The sequence below is a fragment of the Vavraia culicis genome (assembly GCF_000192795.1).
Source record: "Vavraia culicis subsp. floridensis unplaced genomic scaffold supercont1.7, whole genome shotgun sequence".
Classification (NCBI taxonomy): Eukaryota; Fungi; Microsporidia; family Pleistophoridae; genus Vavraia; species Vavraia culicis.
This window is the reverse complement of record NW_007360610.1, coordinates 105,675-128,907: the sequence shown is the minus strand read 5'-3', so window position 1 is coordinate 128,907 and position 23,233 is coordinate 105,675. Positions and strand designations below refer to the sequence as shown.

General features: G+C 39.7%; 10 protein-coding genes across 10 annotated transcripts; 5 read left to right on the top strand and 5 right to left on the bottom strand.

Moving 5' to 3' along the window:
- Window positions 1-325: 325 nt before the first annotated feature.
- On the bottom strand, window positions 326-3,260 carry VCUG_00635 (uncharacterized protein; the record flags this gene model as incomplete). Its single annotated transcript, XM_008075465.1, has 1 exon — window positions 326-3,260. One exon carries the CDS (start codon window positions 3,258-3,260, stop codon window positions 342-344), a length of 2,919 nt encoding a protein of 972 aa, XP_008073656.1. The 3' UTR covers window positions 326-341.
- Window positions 3,261-4,826: 1,566 nt separating this feature from the next.
- VCUG_00634 (uncharacterized protein) lies at window positions 4,827-5,285 on the top strand (the record flags this gene model as incomplete). Its single annotated transcript, XM_008075464.1, has 1 exon — window positions 4,827-5,285. The coding sequence occupies one exon, from the start codon at window positions 4,827-4,829 to the stop codon at window positions 5,283-5,285; it is 459 nt and encodes a 152-aa protein (XP_008073655.1).
- Window positions 5,286-6,475: 1,190 nt separating this feature from the next.
- On the bottom strand, window positions 6,476-7,793 carry VCUG_00633 (uncharacterized protein; the record flags this gene model as incomplete). The annotated part of the gene is made up of 1 exon (XM_008075463.1): window positions 6,476-7,793. The coding sequence occupies one exon, from the start codon at window positions 7,791-7,793 to the stop codon at window positions 6,528-6,530; it is 1,266 nt and encodes a 421-aa protein (XP_008073654.1). The 3' UTR covers window positions 6,476-6,527.
- Window positions 7,794-9,204: 1,411 nt separating this feature from the next.
- On the top strand, window positions 9,205-11,961 carry VCUG_00632 (alanine-tRNA ligase; the record flags this gene model as incomplete). The annotated part of the gene is made up of 1 exon (XM_008075462.1): window positions 9,205-11,961. One exon carries the CDS (start codon window positions 9,205-9,207, stop codon window positions 11,815-11,817), a length of 2,613 nt encoding a protein of 870 aa, XP_008073653.1. The 3' UTR covers window positions 11,818-11,961.
- A 153-nt stretch (window positions 11,962-12,114) lies between these two features.
- VCUG_00631 (frataxin) lies at window positions 12,115-12,557 on the top strand (the record flags this gene model as incomplete). The annotated part of the gene is made up of 1 exon (XM_008075461.1): window positions 12,115-12,557. The coding sequence occupies one exon, from the start codon at window positions 12,115-12,117 to the stop codon at window positions 12,445-12,447; it is 333 nt and encodes a 110-aa protein (XP_008073652.1). The 3' UTR covers window positions 12,448-12,557.
- Window positions 12,558-13,301: 744 nt separating this feature from the next.
- On the top strand, window positions 13,302-14,592 carry VCUG_00630 (26S protease regulatory subunit 6A). The gene has a single exon (XM_008075460.1). The coding sequence runs from the start codon at window positions 13,341-13,343 to the stop codon at window positions 14,568-14,570; it is 1,230 nt and encodes a 409-aa protein (XP_008073651.1). The 5' UTR covers window positions 13,302-13,340; the 3' UTR covers window positions 14,571-14,592.
- VCUG_00629 (AAA family ATPase, CDC48 subfamily) lies at window positions 14,386-17,328 on the bottom strand (the record flags this gene model as incomplete). The annotated part of the gene is made up of 1 exon (XM_008075459.1): window positions 14,386-17,328. The coding sequence occupies one exon, from the start codon at window positions 17,326-17,328 to the stop codon at window positions 14,941-14,943; it is 2,388 nt and encodes a 795-aa protein (XP_008073650.1). The 3' UTR covers window positions 14,386-14,940.
- A 598-nt stretch (window positions 17,329-17,926) lies between these two features.
- VCUG_00628 (uncharacterized protein) lies at window positions 17,927-18,262 on the bottom strand (the record flags this gene model as incomplete). The annotated part of the gene is made up of 1 exon (XM_008075458.1): window positions 17,927-18,262. The coding sequence occupies one exon, from the start codon at window positions 18,260-18,262 to the stop codon at window positions 17,927-17,929; it is 336 nt and encodes a 111-aa protein (XP_008073649.1).
- A 327-nt stretch (window positions 18,263-18,589) lies between these two features.
- Window positions 18,590-19,038, bottom strand: VCUG_00627 (uncharacterized protein; the record flags this gene model as incomplete). Its single annotated transcript, XM_008075457.1, has 1 exon — window positions 18,590-19,038. The coding sequence occupies one exon, from the start codon at window positions 19,036-19,038 to the stop codon at window positions 18,619-18,621; it is 420 nt and encodes a 139-aa protein (XP_008073648.1). The 3' UTR covers window positions 18,590-18,618.
- Window positions 19,039-22,017: 2,979 nt separating this feature from the next.
- VCUG_00626 (uncharacterized protein) lies at window positions 22,018-23,107 on the top strand (the record flags this gene model as incomplete). The annotated part of the gene is made up of 1 exon (XM_008075456.1): window positions 22,018-23,107. The coding sequence occupies one exon, from the start codon at window positions 22,018-22,020 to the stop codon at window positions 23,101-23,103; it is 1,086 nt and encodes a 361-aa protein (XP_008073647.1). The 3' UTR covers window positions 23,104-23,107.
- Between the last annotated feature and the right edge of the window lie 126 nt (window positions 23,108-23,233).

Sequence of the window (23,233 nt, the reverse complement as noted above, 5' to 3'; positions counted from 1 at the left end):
TTTGTAGTCCGCTGGACCCGGTCATAGCTGCTAGAATTTAGTTCATAGGGAACATTTGTGCGTCATCTTGCGTAAAATATTCGCTCGCATCCTATCACAATAGAAAGAGTAGCCTGTTAAAACATTAGTACAGCTTAAGTTGCAAAAACCATGTTAAATAAACTATCTTTAGCCAGGAAAATCGATCAAAATAACTTGTATCGCAATAAATTGTCCAATTAAGGGATATATACCTCAGGACACCGTATGATCGAACCAGAAACACCTGAAAGCTATTTCTTTGTCAGATGCGACAAGTGAAAGTTCAAAAATTTAACTATCAAACATCCTTTTTATTGATATCACCTCCACATCAAATTTCTATCCTCTCCAAACCCTATGGGAACACACATTTCATCTTTGTTCAAAATTTCGTATGTTAGCGGATCAATTATGATCAAACCAGAAGAAGAGACAAGCATGAGATGATCAAGAACAGTAAAATCAACGTAGTTTGATAAAAACATAAGCAGGGCTTTAACTTTTCGACCAACACTCTTGTTGCAGTCACCGACAATGTCGTCTTCATCACTGATGTATAACTCACTTATTTTGAATTTCGATCTCGCCATTGATGGGGCTTTCGCAAATCTCTCTGTCAAACGTACTTGAATGGCCTCGAGTGACCGAGGTATTGGATCAGAATGAGATAGAATGGGTATGAAATTTGCATCAACCAATAAAATTCGCAAGTTTGGGAGTGCGACCAAAGGATTGGAACAGCCAAACTTATCTTCAACGTTCCATTCCACGTCACGTGTGGTCATGCTTGATAATTTTAATAGCCTGATGCTCGGTGGAAGGTTCTTGAAGAACGCATCGGTGAGATTATCCACACATAACTTGAGTATTTTCAAATTGGTCAATTTGCTCAACGATATCCAGTTGTCCTTCATAATTATAGTGTTGGTGAGATCAAGCTCGCGGATTGTACTTGCTGTGCATTCGCTTATGGACGAAGTCAAAACAGAATTTACGACCAGGCTTGATATGACATGACCTTTTAAGTGCGGATAATCGCTGTGTTCTGCTAGTAAATTCATCGACAACGGCATAGTCGCATTCATAGGACGCTCATATTCGAAGAATTGTGCAATATCCTGTTTGTAAGGTAAGCAACTCGTATAGAATGCAGAGCTGCTATTGTTCACTATTTGCAAACGTTCGATGTCTTTAAAATTGAATAATAAGTTCTGTAATGTTTCTGGGGTTTGGTTGATACAATGAAGGCGTAAATCACGAACACTGACCGGATTTGCGAATGTGGCATAGATGGATTCTGCTTGAGAAAACATAATTTCTACCATGTCGAGTTGCTTTATGCCTGTAAAATCGATGGTACCGGCACACTCATTGAGAACGAGTTCTTTGCACTGCGCATTTAGGATGAATGATGAATCATCCACAACGAAAATGTTGCTCAATTTAACATACTTAAAGATATCCGACAGCTTTACAGTGCTATGAAGCCTGGCGCCCGATAATTCGAGCCGGGATAACTTCATCTCATCGTCTTGAATTGGTGAGATTATCAATTCCATACTTTGCTGAATGTCCAGTTCTATTCCAAAAAACGGCGTAAGATCGTACAAACCGTATGATTCTGATATATGTATGAATGTATTGGTATCCACAAATATGAATTTCTGATTTGTGCCAAAATAAACATTTCTAAAGGACAGGACGCCAATATTCGTATCAAGAATAACCGAATCACAAATTTGAGCATTTACAAGCTTGAGCGAACTTTTTCCATTGTCTTTTTTCTCATACGACAATTCATTACAGTATTCATGCATATTCCAAGCTATTCTGTTGATCCCTGCTATGTTTGATAAACAAACATTTCCACTTATATTTGATATTTTGATCTCTTCGTACTTTTCGTTGTATGCAAAAGTTAACGACCCTTGAATTTTCTCTCCAATAATTACAATCTGTCTTTGAGCACCATCAAACACCAAATTGCCGTAGAATATACCATCATAATATCGTGCTACCGCAATGTCTTGGGAAACATTTGTGATCTCATTATCAGATGTATTGTAAAAATCGACTTCTACTGTTAACATATCCTTCGGTATCGAACTTATAAAATCTACGGAACAACGATCACACTGAATTGTCCTTAGAGCTGGGATAAAGTGAATCCAGGATGAATCAACAGATGCGTTAACCTCAGAAAATTCCAAAATAACATCCTTAATATTGTGTTCTATCTGATAAACAAAATTGGATATTGTATTAATCTTTCTTAGCAATACATCAGTTGCAGAAAGCATGTCTGTATTCTCTATTTCACAATCATCATTAATTTTATCGCTGATATAAGTTATTCGTAGAACCAAAGGGGATTGTGTCCCTCTACCATTAAACTTATTGACCAAAGTGTGTATGTTATCTTCTAAGTAGTTATAATGTAAATCTAGATAATTGAATAGAAAACCAATCACCAAACTCGACAGTTCTAGCTCATGGTGTATAATTTTTTCAGAGTGTATTTTCCTATTAAACTGTCCATAAAAACATCCTTCTCCCCTGAACCTAAATTCGATATTTTGATTCACCATTTCGACAAAAGACACTGAATCATCAATTATGTCAAAAATGCATTTTGATAGGAATCGTGTTTGTTCATTGAAATTACTTTTGTCCCCTGTTTTGTGGCACTTCTTGAGCTTCCTAACCAAACTAGCATTTTCCTGAAGGTGCAAACATGTAACATATGCTAACAATCCTTGCTTATCCTGGAAAGGATAGAGATGCGCGAAAATTTCGTGCATTTCATTTGATGTGAATTCGCAGATATTGTACATCGATAGTTTAACAAGCTTTCGAAAAAGCGACATGGTAAGCGGCACCTTAATAATCACAAATGACATGTCTTCGATGTTAGCATTCACAAAATCAACGTATTTTATGTATTTCCTTCTTCCCAGACCTAGTATCTCGTTCGTATAGCTGACACTACGCTTATTATCGGTGTATTCATCGGAACCAAAGACCTTAGTGCATGTGTTTCTGCTGTGAACTCCTGATGATTCGTGCATAGGCGCAGAGACAACGGTGCTCGATTCGCATCCTATCAGAAAATTCTCTAATTCGGTTTCTTTTAAGCTGTTATACACAAGGTAATCAGTTTCTGCTGTATCCGACATTGATTTAAAAAGCAGCAAATACTTTGTTGCCACCCGAATATAATCACATATATCAAATTGCATGCTATGTTGTATGAATCGAAATTATTTATACTTTCTATATCATTGCATTAGATATATTAAAATTAACCATTTATGCATATTTTATTTATTAAAACACGTACAAATCGGGTAAATGGTAATGACATAGTGTGAATGGATAAGTAGGGAAATAATGAGACACACAGTAAAACGCAAATAATCATTCGAAATATCACCGGAATCGAATAGAACTAATCCTGGTATGGTTTGTTAACTGAATAGGAAAACGTGTATGAGCAGATAAATTTTTAGGATGGCATGGATATATTTTTGTGTTTCTCATTGGTATACATCATTAATTAATGATGTTGCTCAATATGTTAAACTAATATGCCGTCTTTAATAATCAATGTTGTGCTAATTTGATTATTGCTTTTATTTTAGACTATTTCATTTTTACCTCAAAAAAGAAGTAATTCTTAGAATACTAGCTGTAACAGCTCTCATTATAACGGATCAAAAGTTCTAGTGTTTCCAAAAACTTATTTTTCTAAGTTATGATTCTGCCCCACCTTCATCCTTCTGGTATTTTTCGTAGAACTAAGAGTTAGTTCTACATTTTTAATCATGTCATTTTAGGGTTAATCATGGATGATAGCTGAACACGTTCAAAAAGGATCAATTTGTGGTTTCTCCTATTACACAATTCTATGATATTAGTTACTTTCATTGATCCTATCTACCAAGGAAACGTAAAACAAGAATTTAACCTGTTATACTTTCCTTGAGTATTACTATACCACCATCCTATTCGGCCATCATTTCCATTGTTATAGTCCTGTATGTTTCGTTTTTTGAGGTACAGTTGTGTATTGATAGAAGTTTTAAGTTTTCTCTTATTTACATTTATTGTTATCATTTACCGCCTTATTTAATAATCTGTTTTTCAGCAGTTATAAATGGTATTGGTATGGTACAGTGATTTAATTCATTTTTTACCTTTTATTCTGTGTAACGAATGCGAAACGAAATTTTATCATTTTTTGAGCTGAGCAATCAGCCTCTATGTTTCCTTATTTACTCATAATTATGATAATTACATGCCATTAAAAGACTAATTGCTCGTGTATTTTCTATTTTACCTGTAACATTTCATTCACTTTTTGGTGAAATGTGAAGAGCATAATTTATATGCTGTAAATTTAAAAACGAGGCACTCAAAATATCTACCATTATTTAACGAGGTTACCGGTTCTTCTGTACAAACCTATGTTTGAATCTGTGGTCTTGATGTGCATAATATTTGACTATACAAATTATTTGATGTATTCTCTACAATTTGGTAATTTTTTACGAGAACGCCCTTGTAATTAAATGAAATTACTTCTACTTCAATTACGACTTTAATTAAATTATACCAAAAACATCATTAAGAGCAACAAATCGCGCTGCAAATGAATTCTGCACAGAATCAAATTCACACCAAATTACGATCCATTCATTTCATTTGTTGCATCTATAGCGCACAAAAAATGAAAATATTGAACAAAAGTGCTTAATTAGTTCAGCATAAAAAAAAGCTGTGAAAAAGAACTGAGCACTATAAAAATGGACAGCAATAATAACTCATCACTAGGCATAAACCAAGCAATAACAGAGGTGAGTTATTTTTTTGACTCAAACTTTACCATGGATCATTCCACAGACATGTTCAATTATACAACACCATTAGCTAGCACTGAAATTCTAGCCACTTATGGTACCATAGCTATCAATGTTATCGGTTTCCTGCTTATTATATTGATGATAGTCTGTATCTACAGAATATTCAGGGGCATTCATTCATATTGTGAACGGAATGTGTCTTCAATACGTCGTAGAGCTAGGAATATAATTAACTGTCATCAAGCTAATCCGGCAAGTAGAAATAGTTTACCTCAATTTACAGTACAATTATCTGATCCGCCACCTTCTTACGCTGAAGTAATGGCAGGCCAGAACATAACTTTGCCGGTATTTAGTGGTGATGAAGAGAAACCACCAGCATACGAAACATGCGTTCAATAAAGTTAATACGCGTTCTAGCGAATGTTTCTTTTATCTTAAGCAGATTTTACTTGGCTTGGTTCCAATGTTTGTTCACCAAGTCTGATGTTTAATATCACTGTAGGACATTATTCCATAATACTGCCGCATACCTCAGAATGGTTTTTAAATTCTCGTCCAATTCAATCTTTTGTTAATTTACATTTCACACTAGCAGTCACTTAACTTGGCCCGTTTCACCGAACGAATTGGAAAGAGTAGCAATCACTGCACAGTGTTCCTTCGAATCAATAACAGAACCATTATCAGTTCTTAACAAGCTAATTTACAGCAGATCTGTCACATGAAGCTGTTATGAACCATTTAAAGAAATAATGCTGAGCAGTTTATCACATTCCTTGAGTGAACGCATATCGATTACACAATTGCAGTGTACGAAGATAATTCACTGCTGTAATGTAAATTAACGCAGCAGATGAACAAGAATGAAAAGATATACTTGTATTTGTGATCTATAAATCGATTGAAATATAGGAATGTGATTCTTGAGTACGAGGACATGATTTACACTGATGTACAAGACGTATTCGTGGATAATGAATGGATTGTACTTCTAGAAAAGAGCATGGCAAATATGCTTTGAGATAATACGAGCTTTTATATGAGATTGTATCCAAGTTGTACCAAAAACTGTGTAAAAAAGTAGTTTTTATGAACGTAGTTCTAGTATGTAATCGTATTAGGAGAACATTTTAGTAAAATACGAATGAGCAAGTAATTCAGTACTATTTTGTGATAATTCTGTAATATGTTGCTGAAGAATCTCCGAATACCTACGCACATTCACCGAGCAATTCTCTTAAAACAATCGTAGCATAGGATTGTGCGGTTAAAACCCGGCTAACAAAGAGAACAAAGGGTTTATGATCTCTGGTGCGCCATTCTCTTTTATTTTATGTGGCAGAATCATTTGTGCTTGGTGAGATGTAAAACATTAAACTGCTTGCCATTAAAATAGCACACATGATTGCTACCAGGTTCATTACGGTTTTTAATCAATTATCTTACGATATAATTTACAATATAGCGTGCTGATCGGTACGCGATCATTGAAAATGTGCAATTCGCAGTTTTGCAGCCCAGTACGGCAAATACATCCCCGTTACAAAAACAACGCAGTAAATGTCAGACATGCACCGTAGAGCTTAGCACTAAATACAATATTTTAATGAATGCACGTCGCTTACAGCGTGACTGACAAACTTATTTGGTCCAGTGGTGAAGGACAGTCGCAACCAGCGCAACCATAAACAGTAATACACCCATTAGAGAAACCATTTTTATGGCTAATTCCACTGTTTCGTAGAAATTACTTCTCTTCGTAACATCCTGCACCTCATCACACCCGTTAAAACATTTTTTGCTGTCGACAATTTGAGTGCCACGATGCTCACCACGCGATGCTACCCTTTCTATGAGCTCTTGCATTGTCAAACCATGTTTCTCTTGTTCAAAAGCTCTCATAAACTCACAATATATGCTATCAGAAACATGCTCGACAGCCTTGCCTTTTTTTCCTTTTAGTCCAGAACCGTGCCTGCATGCTGCTCGTTTAATGTATGCTTCACAGGTGCATGTTCTTTCTAAATTTGAATACTTGTCTTTGTTTTTATCCGAGCCTATGTTCGCATCCCTGTATTTTACCTTTCTCTTACCGATCACGCCACTTATTTTGTCACATAAACCTATGGTGCACCAGAAAAATTCACGTATAAAGCACTTGCATGTCCTAGCCAACAATTTTCCCGCCTTCTTAAGTTCGTTATCAGTTCCATTCCCCGATTCGCTCATATTGTCGATCGCTTCGTCGATGAACTCCTCATTTCGTTCATCTGAAGGATCTATCCACAATCCGCAACCCTGAAACATGCTGAACACTTCCTCAACAATAGATGAAACCGTTCTGCATCCGTTTTGTATAGCGCTCGATATGTACGACCCGAACCAGTACGCGTTCTCATCGTTATTTTCCTCATTATCCTGATCACACTCTTTTTCAACACCTATCCTGGTACATACCGGTTGGTCCGATACGTTCAATTTTTCTTCATTATTTGGGCTATCACCACGCGCTGCTATGCGACACGAGCTGTGCTCTACATTTTGCTGGTAGCTCTTCCGCATCAAATTTGAGGCATCTTCCACCATCTCATCAGAAAGTAATTCATCACAAGGACATGGCGCACTTGAACAGCCCATTATTTGGCTATGAGCGGCATTGTCAGTTCGTGGATGACTGTCAGTCAGACCATCCTTCCCTACCACATCTGCAAAAATACCGGCGTACAGATCATCTGTGATACACGCTTTTCTTGTTGTGCCGCCATTGCCTTTCACATTTGGGTTGTTTACATTCTGGCACTGATACGATCCCTCCTCCGCACACTTACAGACACTTTTCAACTTCAGCAAATCGGCATGCACAAAGATCACCACCATAACCAACATCTCTAGCGTATGAAAATGCATTTTTACCCTGTAATGGGTTTCTTTTTCCGGAATTTAAAAATACTTCCATAACAAGCATTCTCGCCAAAAAGGAAATAGACAAACTTTAAATAGCAATTATCAACGGAACAAAAGTTGCTTTCACTTCACAAATTTTAACAAAACTACTAATTGCATCGCTACAGCGTAATTATTTGCGTACAAAACGATTTGGAAAAAGGCAAATCATGCACCACTTCGTTCACGAGCCCTTATAGCATGGACATGGGATGAACTGCTGCTAATGTTTAACATTCAATGCTTTCATCGTGATCCGTGGTGTTGAGCAAGCAATTATCGATCATTTATTTCTTATTTACGAACTATCTCAACCTTTTGACAGCTGATCATGTACCATTTAAAAAATATATTGGGAATTCGGTGTTATAGAACGGGAGACGGCAGAGAAATACTCTGAAATAGGTGATGAATTTTTACAAACGATTAAGCATATCAATGCGGCTGAATATGCCTGCCTGCAAAGCATCAAATGTTTGTTTGTTCGTTTTCTTTATTTTTTTTGGAGAACCACCTTTAATTAAATAGCTCGATCATACGAATGGAACTAATCGCTAAAAAAGGTGCTTTACCACGCAAATAAACGTGTCTTCAGAGCAAAGAGGTTGTTCACGTTTTACAGTTCTTCATAAAAATATAGAGAAAAGGATGCACGCGCCTTTTGCAGTGATAGTGTATATCTTTTGTTGATGACTGCCTTTTTTAGCACTGCCTGTATGCATGCCCGTTCCGTAGAATCCATTTTAAAAATCTGTCTCAGCCATGGGTGCCTACAGCCTAATGTTACGACCCTGTATTGGAACCATGAGAGTGCTGGTTCTATTGATTCCGATCTTCGTTCAGGACAAGATCCTGACCAATTCAAGCCTGGCATTTTGGTCTACATCTTCGTTTGGCATCTGCCACTACGAATGTGGGCCTGTTACTTCTTAAATGTTGCATCGGTCTTATACAAACACAAGATTGCGTGTTATTTCACTGAGACTATCTCAAATATACGCCCTAGGGGTAAGTAGGGAAATGTGTGCCTACCTGCTGGATCGTCCAGAACTGATAGTGCGCACACGCACAGCAGTATCATGCCTTATTCTCAAATGACCACGCATATCTACGAATGAATGAAATGTTGCATGACGTTCTTCATTCCTTGAAGAGCTACTCACCAATGTGAATAAGAGTAGTTCGGTAAAATCATTGAATAGATTTATTACCTCGCTAGTGGCGCTCCTCAGCCCTAATAATCTAAATTGCAGTACGCGTTGGTCATGCTGACTGAGAATTAATGGAGTGCTGGTTTCCACACCAATCCTACGGTTGCTGCTTCATTGCAACCGTCCCACAATGTTTTCGTGATCAAAAATTTTGACCCTTCACCATGACAACGAAGTGGACATCTACCAAACTACGCGAAGCCTTTATCGAATATTTCAAGACAAGCAATCACACGATTGTGGATAGCTCGTCTGTCATACCGCACAATGATCCAACGCTTCTGTTCGTGAACAGTGGAATGGTCCAGTTCAAACCGGTATTTCTTAATCAGCCCTGTCAGTTTAGCGAGTTAAAACGGGCAGCCTCTATACAGCGCTGTATACGGGCAGGCGGTAAGCATAACGATCTTGAGGATGTTGGGTTTGACACGTACCACCACACGTTCTTTGAGATGATGGGCAACTGGTCATTTGGTGATTATGGGAAGGAACAGGCAATTGATCTTGCGTTCAGGTTTTTGACTGAGGAATTGCAGCTGGATAAGAACAGAATATACGTGAGCTATTACGTGCCTGAGGGATGGAAGGATGGCAAGCAGACTGGTGCACAGACACAGGCTGAAGTGCAGGAGGATGCTGTTGCACTAGAAGCTGATTATGAGACAAAAGGCATTTGGATGAAGTATCTGCCTGAGTCACGCATTCTGCCCTTCACCAAAGAAAATTTCTGGGAGATGGGCGATACAGGGCCGTGCGGACCGTGCACAGAGATACACTACGACTTGAAGGGGACAAATGGCCCAGAACAGGTCAATAAAGACGATCCGTCGTGTATCGAAATATGGAACTTGGTCTTCATGCAGTTCTACAGGAATGAACAGGGCACACTCTCACGTCTCGATAAGTTGAGTGTTGATACAGGGATGGGCATGGAGAGGGTGCTTGGCATCCTCAACGGGACCAATAACTACGATACAGACCTGTTCATTCCGTTGTTTGAGATGACCGGTCTGTCGTACAGCAGGCATGAGAATTTTGAAAAAGAGAAAAATACCGAGGGACTTAGAACACTCTCCGATAATGTGGCACTACGAATAATTGCTGATCACGCTCGCACAATTGCGATATGCCTGTTTTATGACATATCATTTTCTAGCGATGGGGCAGGTTATGTCCTCAGAAGGATCACAAGGAGAATGATAAGAGTGTTGCACAACAAAAATCTTCACAATTTGAAGGAACTTGTTTTAAAGGCAGCAGACATCCTGGAAATACCACTTGCAGATAGTAAAATGGAGCAGTTAGAAAATGAGCAAAAATTGTTCGAAAAGACACTTAACCAGGGCGTAAAGTACTTTAACCAATTTAAGACGATCACAGCAAAGGAGATGTTCATCTTGAAAGACACTTACGGCTTTCCGTTCGATCTTACAGAACAGATGTGCAGAGAGAAGGGGATTGTTATCGACAAGAATGAACTTAAAAAGTTGGTTGAAGAGGGAATAGAGAGAAGTAAGGTAAAGAAAAAGGCGGGTGTTGCTATAAAAGATTCGTGGAACGTTGAATACGAACCAACAAAAGAATTTTTGGAACGTGATTACGAGAACTTTGATAGCTCCCTGTTTTTTGTATTTGATGGCAGTAGAATTATCGAGGAGAAAGATCATGAACAGCTGACAGACAGGGAAATTGGGCTTGTTGCTGACAGAACGTGTTTTTACAGTGAAAAGGGCGGTCAGATTGGTGATGCCGGAGTAATCGTATTTATGGATGAAAATGGAAATGCGATCGGTAAGATGAACGTCAATGATACGCAGAGGAACCAAAAATACGTCGTTCATAAGGGTACAGTTGAGGGACAGGTGAGCACAATGCTAAATATGAAAGTTGATCTGGATCGCAGATTTAAAATACGTTGCAATCATACGGCAACGCATCTTTTAAACCAAATACTGAGAGAAAAGTACGGATCTGCGCAGAAGGGCTCGTTAGTTGCTGATGACAAGCTCAGGTTCGATTACACAATGAACCGTAAATTGGAAGGAAAAGAGATAAAAGAGATTGAAGATAAGCTAAACGAAATGATACAGAACGGTTACAAGGTGACGGTTTATGAGCGAAAATATGATGATGTGAAGGACTGTGCGGTTCACCTTGAGGAGGAAAGCTATCCTGATGTGGTGCGCGTAGTTGATGTGGAAGGTGTGAGGGAACTTTGTGGAGGACTGCATGCTGAGAGCCTTTCGCAGATAAAGTGCTTCAAAATTATCAGTGAGGGCAGTATCAGCTTTAACACGCGGCGAATAATTGCTTATACTCGTGACAGAGCGCTCGAATGCCATGATAACGCATTAAAAATTGAGAGCTTTGAACTGAGCACGTGCCATGAATGGGAAGACAATCTGGGCCTGCTTGATAAAATGCGGTTGATGGACCTGAAGCAGAGCAAAATCAAGGCAAACATGAAAATACGAAAGGAGAAAGTGAAAAAATACAGCCAGTCTCACGAAAGGGTGATCGTTGCAGATCTTATTGGCGATAAAAAGAGTATTTTGAAAGATTTAAATGCAATATTTCACAATGTAAGCCGAATAAATGCCGAAGTGATCGTTCTAGCCAATGTTGATGGTGCGTATCCCTTCGTGTGTAACAACTTGGAGAGGACTGCCGACTACTTAAAACGTTGGGGTGCACAAAACGTTATTAATGTGCACGGCAAGTTGTGCGGTGAAATACCGGAATTGAATCCTAAGGAGTTTACTGATGGTTTTAAATAAACGTGCCAGGTTGAGATTTTTGTTTGCGTGAGATTGGGACTGTTCCTTTTATGAATGCTCGTCTATTTTTGATGGTGTATGCCGTAGTTCCCTACAAGCATTGGAGTAGCCCTGTGCCATGGTTAGACAAAAATCTCACCTGCAATTAAAATTAATCGTTTAAATGTTCATTTTATCATCTTACACTGCAGGAATGAATCTTACCGGGTCGAATATTTCCGAATTGTTTCTGTTGGATCATCGCTTTTCAGCGCTGTCCTAACGACCTATATTAAAATAATGGCGCACCCATCAAAAATGTTGCAGAGAATTACCGGGCAGCCTTCATATTTTACGATTGCTCACAACACTTTGATCTCGCTGGAAAAGAAATTGGATAATGGATACGGCGAGATTGAACACAACAACAATGTCATAGAGTATAGTGTTGATGGCATAGGGCGATACATAGTGAGTAGACAGCCATCTGTTATGGAACTGTGGGTGTCATCGCCGATAAGCGGTCCGAGCAAATTTGAGCTGAAAGACAGGCACTTCGTTGAGAAAAAGAGTAAAACAGAGATTATGAAGTATTTTGATGCAGAAGTACAGAAAATAAAGAGATTGGTGAAGGATAATGGAAATATATAAGGATTTGCGTGTTTGGAGAGGAAATATACGACAAAATAGAGAAATTAGTATTTCAGGGCAACCATTAAATTAATAGTTTGGGCGTACTACGTTTAAATTGCACTTCTTTACAAACAAACGGTTTACAAGAAAGAAAATGCGTAATAAACATAAAACAATTCGGACAGACGTGTTGTTTTGAGGACATATTGTTATTCCACCATATTTTAAAATCTTTTTAACATAGTACAGCAATTATTTTGTTTCCTAAGCCACAATCATCCTTTAACTGCTATTCATCAGATGACATTTAGTACTGCAGCCTTTTAAAGCAGATACATGGTGGTGAGATGGGGCATGCGCGCCGTAATTGTTTACAAATGGCTGCTCATTGCCAAACCAACGCACATGTGATATCATAGGATTATTTTTACAAAGACCAGCGCTATTACAAGGGAATGCCAGAACTTATCCGTCATGGTACGAAATACATTCATGAATAGTTTTAAAAATAATTTACTTGGCACACACACGGATGCGTGCTGATAGAACCTTTGACTCTGCTGTTTTATCAAATATTTTGGAAATGCTTGCGCTTAACAGTATTTGAATGCATTATTTGTTCGCCAATCCGTGCACCTTTTCGTATTTTATGCCGAGCATATCAAAAGATCACCCCTTTGACCTAATAATGGCGCGTTACGTACCGCTCTCTTCAATTTTGCGATGCGGAATCCTGCTTAGCTCCTGCAACAGAACTTTATGAATAAAAGATTGCCTTTTATGACAAGTTGGTGCTGTTATAATCAATCTTTGGCTGTCACGATAAAATAACGTGCTAAGATCGAATTGTTTTTCTTAATTTCGCTGCTCACAACAAACTGAGATATTAAAATAACAATTTCGCACCCCTCATGTCACATGCGGATATAATCCAGGATTTACTGAAATTACGGCCCAATCTTTTTGACGAGGACCTGGGCGAGTTGGATGTTCAGACAAAGCTGATAAATGGCGAGACAGACATGATAAAGTCTGTGATAAGCAACATTGAGCATCAGATACGCGTAAAGAAGGAGGGTATAAACGAGAACTTGAAAAAAATCAAACTTAACCGGCAGATGCCCTACCTGGTCGGAAATGTCGTTGAAATTTTGGATGATGATGAGAATGAGGAGAAGAAGAGTGCGGTTGTGAGCACCAGCACACGTGTAACCTCATTCTTGCCCATGATTGGGCTTGTGGAGGCCAAGGACTTAAGGCCGGGTGATATGGTGTCTCTGCACAAGGAAACAAATGTTATCTTTGAGAAGCTGCCGCCCGACTACGACAACAGGGTTAAAGCAATGGAACTGGATGAGAAACCGACTGAAACGTACGAAGACATCGGTGGACTGGAGAGACAGATCATGGAGCTGACTGAGGCGCTTGTATTGCCCATTACGCATCCAGAAAGGTTTAGAAAATTGAACATAAGACCACCCAAGGGAGTATTGATGCATGGTCCGCCAGGTACAGGCAAGACACTTATGGCACGTGCGTGTGCGGCTAGGAGCGAAACTACGTTTATGAAGCTGGCAGGGCCGCAGCTTGTGCAGATGTATATTGGAGATGGCGCCAAGCTGGTGAGAGACGCGTTCAAGCTGGCAGTGGAGAAAAAGCCAACAATAATTTTTATTGATGAAATTGATGCGATAGGGACCAAGAGAACTGAGTCGGATAGGACCGGTGACAGAGAGGTACAACGAACCATGCTTGAGCTACTCAATCAGCTCGATGGATTCTCGTCATCCGATGATGTCAAAATTATTGCAGCCACCAACCGTGTGGACATTTTGGACCCTGCGCTGCTGAGAAGCGGTAGGTTTGATAGGAAAATAGAGTTCCCGCTCCCGAACACGGACGGTCGAAAGCGCATACTGCAAATACATGCAAGAAAGATGTCTGTGAGCGGTAGTGTAAATTTTGATGAGCTGGCACGCAGCACAGAAGGTTTTAATGGTGCACAGTGTAAAGCGGTATGCGTTGAGGCAGGAATGGCAGCACTGCGAAAGGATCACAAGGAAATTACGCAGAACGACATGATTGATGGCATACAGGAGGTTATGGCCAAGAAAAAGAGTGTTTTGATGTATTTCACGTAATTAAAGCGATTCTTTGGTCCAATTGGTTGTAGAATGCTCTTTGTAACGGGCACGGGTCGAACGTGAGTTATTCCCTACCACTCTGTGCGATACGTGTAGAAATGTGGATCACACTTATTTAAACCGTAAAAGCAGTTGATTGTGTTACTTCGTCTACAAAATTGGGTAAATTTACCTTTTTGTTTGATAGTGAAGGGCAATTGCGTAGATCATGTTATGTGGGAAGAAGGGACATGCTAAGTTTACTTTTATTCCAAACATTTGCACAAGTAGAGCCTGAAGAACAACATCATGTCCAATCATTAGCAAATAACATAAAAGGATACGCACAAACAGATCAACATCATAAATAAAGGCGGTACTTGGCAGTTTAATTATATAAATCCTCCACGTTGTTGTTCTCGGGCCTTTCCTGCCGTTCGTTGTTGCTCAAGTTGAGATTTATGTTCATACTCCTTGCAAACGATTCGTATCTTTCCATGTCCTTCTGAGTGACACTCCTGCGTGTATTCTTTAACGACTCCTGGAAATGTCTCAAACTAACGAAGAGTGGCTCGCTCTCAAGTTCGATGTCTTCCTCATCCACATCACCATTCTTTTTGCGAATGTTTTTCATTTTGTCCATGTCCCTCTGTATGCTCTCCTTGAGCGCAAACTTACGTGCCCTCTGCACGATTTCTGCAATATCTGCACCAGAACATCCTTTGGTCATCTCCGCAACGGCTTTCAGGTTCACGTCTCTGTTAAGAGGGGTCTTCCTACACGTAGCCTTAAAGATGGAATTTCGGCTATCCTGATCAGGCAAAGGTATGAAAATAAGCTGATCAAGTCTTCCCGGTCTCAAAAGGGCGGTATCCAGCTGATCTGGTCGATTTGTCGCACCTATCACGAATACATTCTTCTTCGCGGAGATGCCATCCATCTCGGTGAGCATTTGATTCAAAACTCTGTCTGTCACGCCGGCATCCGATGATCCGCTGCTCCTGCTCTTTGCTATACTGTCCAGCTCATCAAAGAAGATCACACATGGTGCTGAGCTACGCGCCTTATCAAAGATGTCCCTTACATTTGCTTCGCTCTCACCCACCCACATGTTCAGCAACTCGGGTCCCTTCACCGATATGAAATTGGCCGAGCATTCACTTGCCACTGCCTTGGCGAGCAATGTCTTACCACATCCGGGTGGTCCATAGAACAGGATACCACGAGATGGCGCCATTCCCAACTGCACGTATTTCTCAGAGAATTTTATCGGATACGATACAGTTTCCCTTAGTTCATCCTTAACCGCCTGCAAACCACCGATATCTTCCCATTGGATATTGGGCGTTTCAACGACCGTCTCGCGCAACGAGCTAGGATCTGTGTTATCAACAGCATACGTAAAGTCTTCCGTTGTTACCTTCAGCGACGACAGAATCTCAGCATCGACTTTATCCGACTCAATATCAATTTTTGGCATCTTTCGCCTTATCTGCTGCATTGCCGCCTCTGAACATAGGGATGCAATGTCGGAACCTACAAAACCGTGTGTCTCATTTGCGACCTTTTCCAGGTCTACATCCTCTGCCAGGCTCATATTACGAGTATGAATGCGAAGGATTTCCAATCGGCCTATCTTGTCAGGAATACCAATCTCAATTTCCCTTCCAAACCGGCCGTACCGTCTCAGCGCAGGATCAATACTGTTCGGCCTGTTGGTTGCTCCCAGAACAATGACATTTGTCGCCTTCTTGATTCCATCCATGAGCGTAAGCAACTGCGATACAATGCGTCTTTCCACCTCGCCGTGGCTCTTCTCTCTCTTGGGCGCTATTGAATCGATCTCATCGATGAAAATGATTGAAGGAGCATTCTTCTCAGCCTCTTTGAACACATTACGTAAATTACTCTCGCTTTCACCGGACATCTTACTCATGATCTCCGGTCCGTTCACCACATACAGAAACGCACCGGTTTCATTGGCAATAGCACGTGCTATCAGCGTTTTTCCAGTACCTGGAGGACCGAAAAGAAGAATACCTCGTGGCGGGTTGATTCCCAGGCTTGTGTACAAGGACGGGTGACGCAGCGGTAACTCAATGAGCTCTCTTACCTGTGCCATTTGCCTTCTGCAGCCACCCACATCATCGTAGCCTATGCTCTTAAAGTCGGCCTCGGCTGCCTCTCTGTCCACGTCTCCCTCAGATGATATCCTGGTTTCCACCGTGATCAGCCCGTACTTCAAATCGTTTGTACCATCCTGGCTCGAGAGCTCGAGCACCTTAAAATCTACGGTCACCATTCCACACGTTACTGGGATTATGTCTCCCTTACTGATAGGTACGAGCGGCTTTTCAAAGTACGGTTTTATAAAGGTGTCAAAAATAGCCTTATCCGAAAAATTTTTCTTGGTATCTGAAATAGGCTTTATCAAGGCATGGTTTACCCTGGTCAGCGACGAACAGGGGTACAGTTTAACGACATCTTGAATCCTCACCCGCAAGTTGTTACGCGCATGCTTGCTGAGATAGATCGTCTTTTCCACCTTCGAGTTAAAAACACGCACAGTAAAGATGCACTCCCGTCTTCGCTTTCCCCTGACGATGATGTGGCCCTTGTCTCGCACCCTGTGACAGTTCGCCATTTCTTTTGACATACCTAGCTCGTTTATTTCCAGCGTTGTGTCGTGTGGTGGGTCAAGCACGAGACAGCTATTGCCTGTGACATTCTCCAGTATGGCTGAAATGTAATCCCCGTCTTTTTTCTTTTCTGACATTTCCTAGGGTTAATTTATTTTCGAGATTATAAATTTATTTGAAACAAATGAATGATCACTGAGCAAATGATTTGTGGAAGGAAAATTAATTAGGCTTAGCAAAACAGAGCAGTGTGTTAGGTAATGGCTGTATTGTAGGTTGGCTTACGTGTAATTGTTGTATTATACGAACTGCGTGCCTACATTTCGTGTAATTAATTTGTATTTTTATGTCATGGCAATAAAAGCAATGTATTAGAACGTAGTAATACAGAGAATTTGAAAAAAAGCACGTAGGATCGTTATATAAAGGCTATTTTAGTGTTTATGTTTAAAAATAAGTTTACAATGATAATTTGATTGGCTCGGTAAACTGCAATAGGCTGCTCTACGAACAAATCTCATAAAAACCATCTGCCGTGTTAATCATCAAAACGCGTCAATTTTGCACGATCCTGTGCACAAAGCTTCTGGCTCTCATTCACATGAACATATTAATCAGAACATGAATGTCGGTAGCATATGGGGATTAATTAGCATTAATGGCGAGACGGATAATCTTACGCCAAACAACTCTCGATTGTACAGGGCGAAGAACGTGTTAAGTGTGTAATCTACATCAATTTATCCAATATGAGTGCCACTTCCTCATAGAACTACACTTATGCGTGTAACCGTGTGTTAGTGTACTGGGAGTGACTCTGAGTGACATGGGTCGTGTGGCAGATGTGAAGCGAAAATACCTGAAAACTTTGAACTGCCCTGCAACATAAATTAGGTAAAAATTTATTTGGTATGAATCCGCTGGATGATAGCATAGCATGAAAATGGCACTGAACATGCTACCACAAAAGCAACTTTGGCATAGGATAAAGAAATTTTGCATTTCACATACGTAAATTGATTCGTGCTGACAGCCAGCACGGTCAATGACAGAACAAGAACAGCAAGACATGGCATATTTAGAGGGTCAGCAGCGTCAAATACCTTTACTCATTCAATATGTTTCCTTTGTTGTCGTTGAATACACAATTCTTGACATGTGGTATGAATGTGCGTTGAGTTGTAGAACAAATCGAGTTTTTGCCGTTTGCAGCGTATATCCTGCGTGAGTACATTGCAAAACAAAGAATGGTAACCACTCACTCCCACCATACGATACATTACAATCTACAATTATCGATGAAACACAATGATGAGTGCCAATGAACTGATTCTGTGTCACAGGAATAAAACATAAATCTACCGTTTCTTAATTATATGAAATTAAGCAATATTTACGGCGGTAATAACGAATACTTTATTTATACTTTAGTTGCGATCTCTTTTAGGTACATTTCTCGGTTTGCGTGTTGAAATTGGTTTGCTACACTTCGGAAATAAAAAATTCACAAACGAGCAGAACGCTAAACCGCATAGTACCAGCATTAACACAATCATTGAAAACCATAAAATTAGAAGAGTGACGAAGCAGCCCGACCCTAACGTACTGATCTCCATATTCTGAAAGCTTCTCTGGATAATTCTCAGAGCTTGAGACGGGCTTAAACCATGCAAAGAATGAAATGGGTCTGAGGTGTTTTGCCGGACACGGTGTTGATTTCTAGACCAGTCTGCGCGTGGAACTGTGGATGTACCGTTAACTGACTCAATGGTTGTTCCTTCGCTTAGTGTTGCCGATTGATCTACCAATGGCGTACCATCATCTGCAAGTTCTACTATTCTTACCATACGGCGTCCTGGGCCTCAAAAAGACTTTTTATACACCCGCATACTTTTTTCATCCAATTTACCATAAATAAACCAATACACCGCCAAAAATTTGCAGGCAGAAGTGGACAATCACAAATAAAAGGTTTGCTGAGCCATAAGAGGTATCAATGTGCAGGTAAAGTTCTAATTAAAATGTTTTTAAGTAACAACGCAGCATTCGTAGAAACATGCTTTTGAAAAAGTGTGAACAATCGTTTTGAAATAAAACATTTCCATTTTAGTACAGTTTTTCGGATTTGAGCATGCATTGTAATCTGATTTAGTCGTGGTGAAGTGTTTGCCGGCAAGTGAATGAATGCCCAAACTATGCTTGTGCTTAGCGTATCAACAGACATAGACCAATTATTTTATGCCGTATACCATCAATTAATTTACCACTATTTGTTATTGTCACTCATGATGACTTGTTGAACGTTTTATTCACGGTGTGCACAATTAACTCACACATTCTTTATTTTCAGTACCGATAGAGTTAAACAGAACGGCACGTTGAAAACCACATCAAGTAAGGGATGCGCTACAATTCTGCACGACAAATGGTCTGTTCTAAACTGCAAGACTAAACATAGCACTGTACGTAGAATAATACGTAATCTAAATTGTACATTCAAACTCACCCTATATCTCTAATACGTGATCTAAAAGTACCTTTCTGCTTCATCCATATCTTTAATACGTGCTATAGCTAAATTTTACATTCAAATTCATTCATTTGCATATTTTTCTATCTTTTTCTCTGCAAATTTATAGTTCATGCTGTTACGGACTGGTAGTTGCTTGTTGTCGGCTAGAAGTAGCTGTTGTAGCTCCTCAGCCTTTGTTCTGTATAAAAAATGCACATTATCTGTAAGCCATTCCATCAACTCTTTTCCTTCACACAACCACTCTGCCCATAACATTATTACTATAGCAGAGCTACACACTGTATAGGAGGTCTAATTGCGCTCACCTGCTGCTCTTAACCTCCAAGAATAAGATTTTTCTTATCTCGCAGATTTAACATTCATTTTAACGAAGCGCATCCGTTGATGCATTGGAGGCACTGTCAACAACGTGATCACAAGATCACAGCAGCCCTATAACTTCAGCCATCCTACGATTACAGCCATCTACCAATCAGCAATAAACTCGCTTGTGGTATTTCAACCGTTTTTCTGATCCTCACAGTATGTTCTTCCACCAATACAGCTGATCAACCAAACGCACTTTTTTCTTCCATTTTGGATGGCGAACACTGAGCAAGCAGCTCGTTCCGGTTAAATTGCCTCGTATCGAGTGTTTATGACACTTAAACACGAATAACACCTGTTCTTGCTGCCCTCCACTCGTTGCAAGTGATCGCTCACGATCATCAAAAACACTGTTATTGGTTCGGATAGTCTGCGTGGAGCATACTGCTCCTACAGTTCTGACAAGTTTGGAGGTATCAGCTTACTTTAGCCGAATTACTTCCGTTTGACTACCAGCTGGCAGCACGGCACAGGTCACTAGGCGTTATCACCTGCTGCAAGTTTCCATTCCTGGCGCTAAGGGAGAAGCACGGCATCGCGTCTCTTTACACGTAAAAGCTTTCGTTTGGCCATTCTTTTGTTATTTTGGCAAATCGAGCAGTTAGCACCATTTTAGCACATTACTGCACTCTTCTGCAATTGGCAAAGGACCGGGATGGCAGAGAGCGTTATAATCAGGCAGAAGCACGCCAGTAGATGAGCAGAGTCATTCATACAAAAAAGATGTTTGATATTTCATTAAAATATTCGTTTATTCGATCTGTTTATAACATTTTTTTGTGGTATAACCGCTACACGTAAGTTATAAATTTTTTATGTTATCTGAAGTTGACAGGACTTGCCCCTTTAGAACCTGCCGGTCCCAAAGAGTTGTACCCTAACAAAGCCGTAAAGCGTTTGGTCTCGGTAGTGTATATTTGTCTCGAAGATCAAGGTGCGCCGACAGTTGGGTGTCTTTGGAGAGTCTTGTCATATGCTATCTTGTGATGTCAAGAGAACCGCACTCTCTAAGAATATCATCGCTCCTTATCCACAACCTCTGAGTTAACACTTCTCGCCCTTTAACATGCCTTTTGCTAGCGCATCTCTTTGATGTTGTGACCTGAGGCCCTACCTGTAGTCATTTCCACAAATATATCTGCCAAGGGTGATCTGAACCCGGAGTGGTCCGCATCCCTGCCCGGCTGCAAAAACGCATTTAAAAATATGGAACAGCCATTCCCACCCCTAATGTTGTTCAAATACAAAATAATCTTCAAAGATGAACCATATGATTTGCACGTACCAACAATCATCAGAAAGTTCGGCGGTACGTTTTTAATGTCCAAAATTGATGTGAGAATCAAGGATGGACACTTAATTATCGAGGGGCAAGACAAATATGTATGGAGAGCACACGCTGGGCTATTCCTCTATCGTGGTGTTCATTTCTTATTGGTGCGTTGATGCATTGTATGATGTCTCTCTAATAACTTACTAGCAATGCCGTGTACCGGTCCTTGTTCATACGACAAAAAAGAAGAATCGGTTTGTTACAGACAGAAAATGGTCTTGTTATGTATCATAGTTCAAAATATTATATTTGTACTAGCTGCGCTATTTCTGCTTGTAAAACAGAGCAAAGTTTGATTGCTCATTAAATCACGTTTCTATCCTTTGATATGTTATGTTTTTACTTGTTGTGAGTACGGTAGGGGTCAAAGAATTATTTTAGATTCGGCAATCATAACCTTTTGATGTTGTTCATAAAGAATAGATGGGCATGTCTTTAGAAAGAACGAGTTGAATAATAGTGCTCAACTCGTTGTTGCGTAGAAATGAGGAAATAAATTTACCTTGTTCATAAAGGGCCGAATAATATTCCCTTACCAACCGATCAATCAGCTTTCGAGTTCTTTTTATATTTTAAAATAGATGGCCTTCAATAATGAGAATCAGTGATTTTCCATATAGACATATCGTCATAGATAATTTTCTCACCGAAGAGGAGTTTGTCACGATTGAAAAGGTGTATAGGAACATAAAGTTTTATGAAAAACACACAGACCTCTACCATTTTTTTCAGAGCAATGAACTCGTTGAACTTGAAAGCTTGAAGTTCTTCAAAAGCAAAATTTATGAAGCAATGAGGCCGCTGGAAGAATCCGATGGATCAAAAACTGATGTAAACTATGAAACCGTTGCGAATGAAAATGCTTTGAACGTGGTATCTAACGAAAATAAACATTGGTTCAACGTTTTCGCTTCTTATTACGACGTAGGACACTATCTGCTGTGCCATGATGATCTGATCGAACATAGGAAGTACGCTTTTTCGTATTATTTGAACGATTTTTTGTCAGGAGAACTGATACTTTTCAATGAAGATGCTAATGTGGAAGTTGAAAGAATAGAGGTCAAACGAAATCGGATAGTTATCTTTGAAGTGTCCGAAAAATCCTTTCATGAGGTTAATTTGTGTGCACAGCCAGGTAGAAAAGCATTTACAGGCTGGTATAATACCGATATAAAAACTGAACGAAGAAGTAAAAAATTTGAAACGAAGAAAAATACGGCTGTACTTGAATACGTCGATATATGTGATGAGATAGCTGGTGACTGCATGTTGATGGAGGTAGGCGAATACGATTTTGAATGGAAGAGCAAGGAATTAATAGGCCCGTTTACCGAACAACGAGTCTATTTGCTTGATGTGCAAGAGATTTTAGTGCCAGTCATTTCAAATTTGAAGTTTGTAGAGTGCGATTTCTATGAATTCGAGGCCAATAATTACATCTTAATGAAGGAGAGGGAGCAGGGCGAATACTACGACATGTTTATCATGAGATGCATCGACGAAGAAATTCAAGGTAAGAATTTCATCACGTACATTGACACAAATGGTGCCATAGCATTCTCTCTAAAATTTGAGAATGAATCGCTTTATCTGGTCAAAAGAAACGGACTTAGCTTCTTTGTACCACGTACGGATTGTTCCTTTTATTTGGCGCATTTCGTTTTCATCATACATTGAGAACTAATTAAATGATTATTAATTATTGTATGAACTGATCAAAAATTGAGATTCATCTTTGTGCCATCAAATTATACGTTACGTATAACCGAGTGTCAAAGAACGTAACATATTCAAATTCCGATTTAAT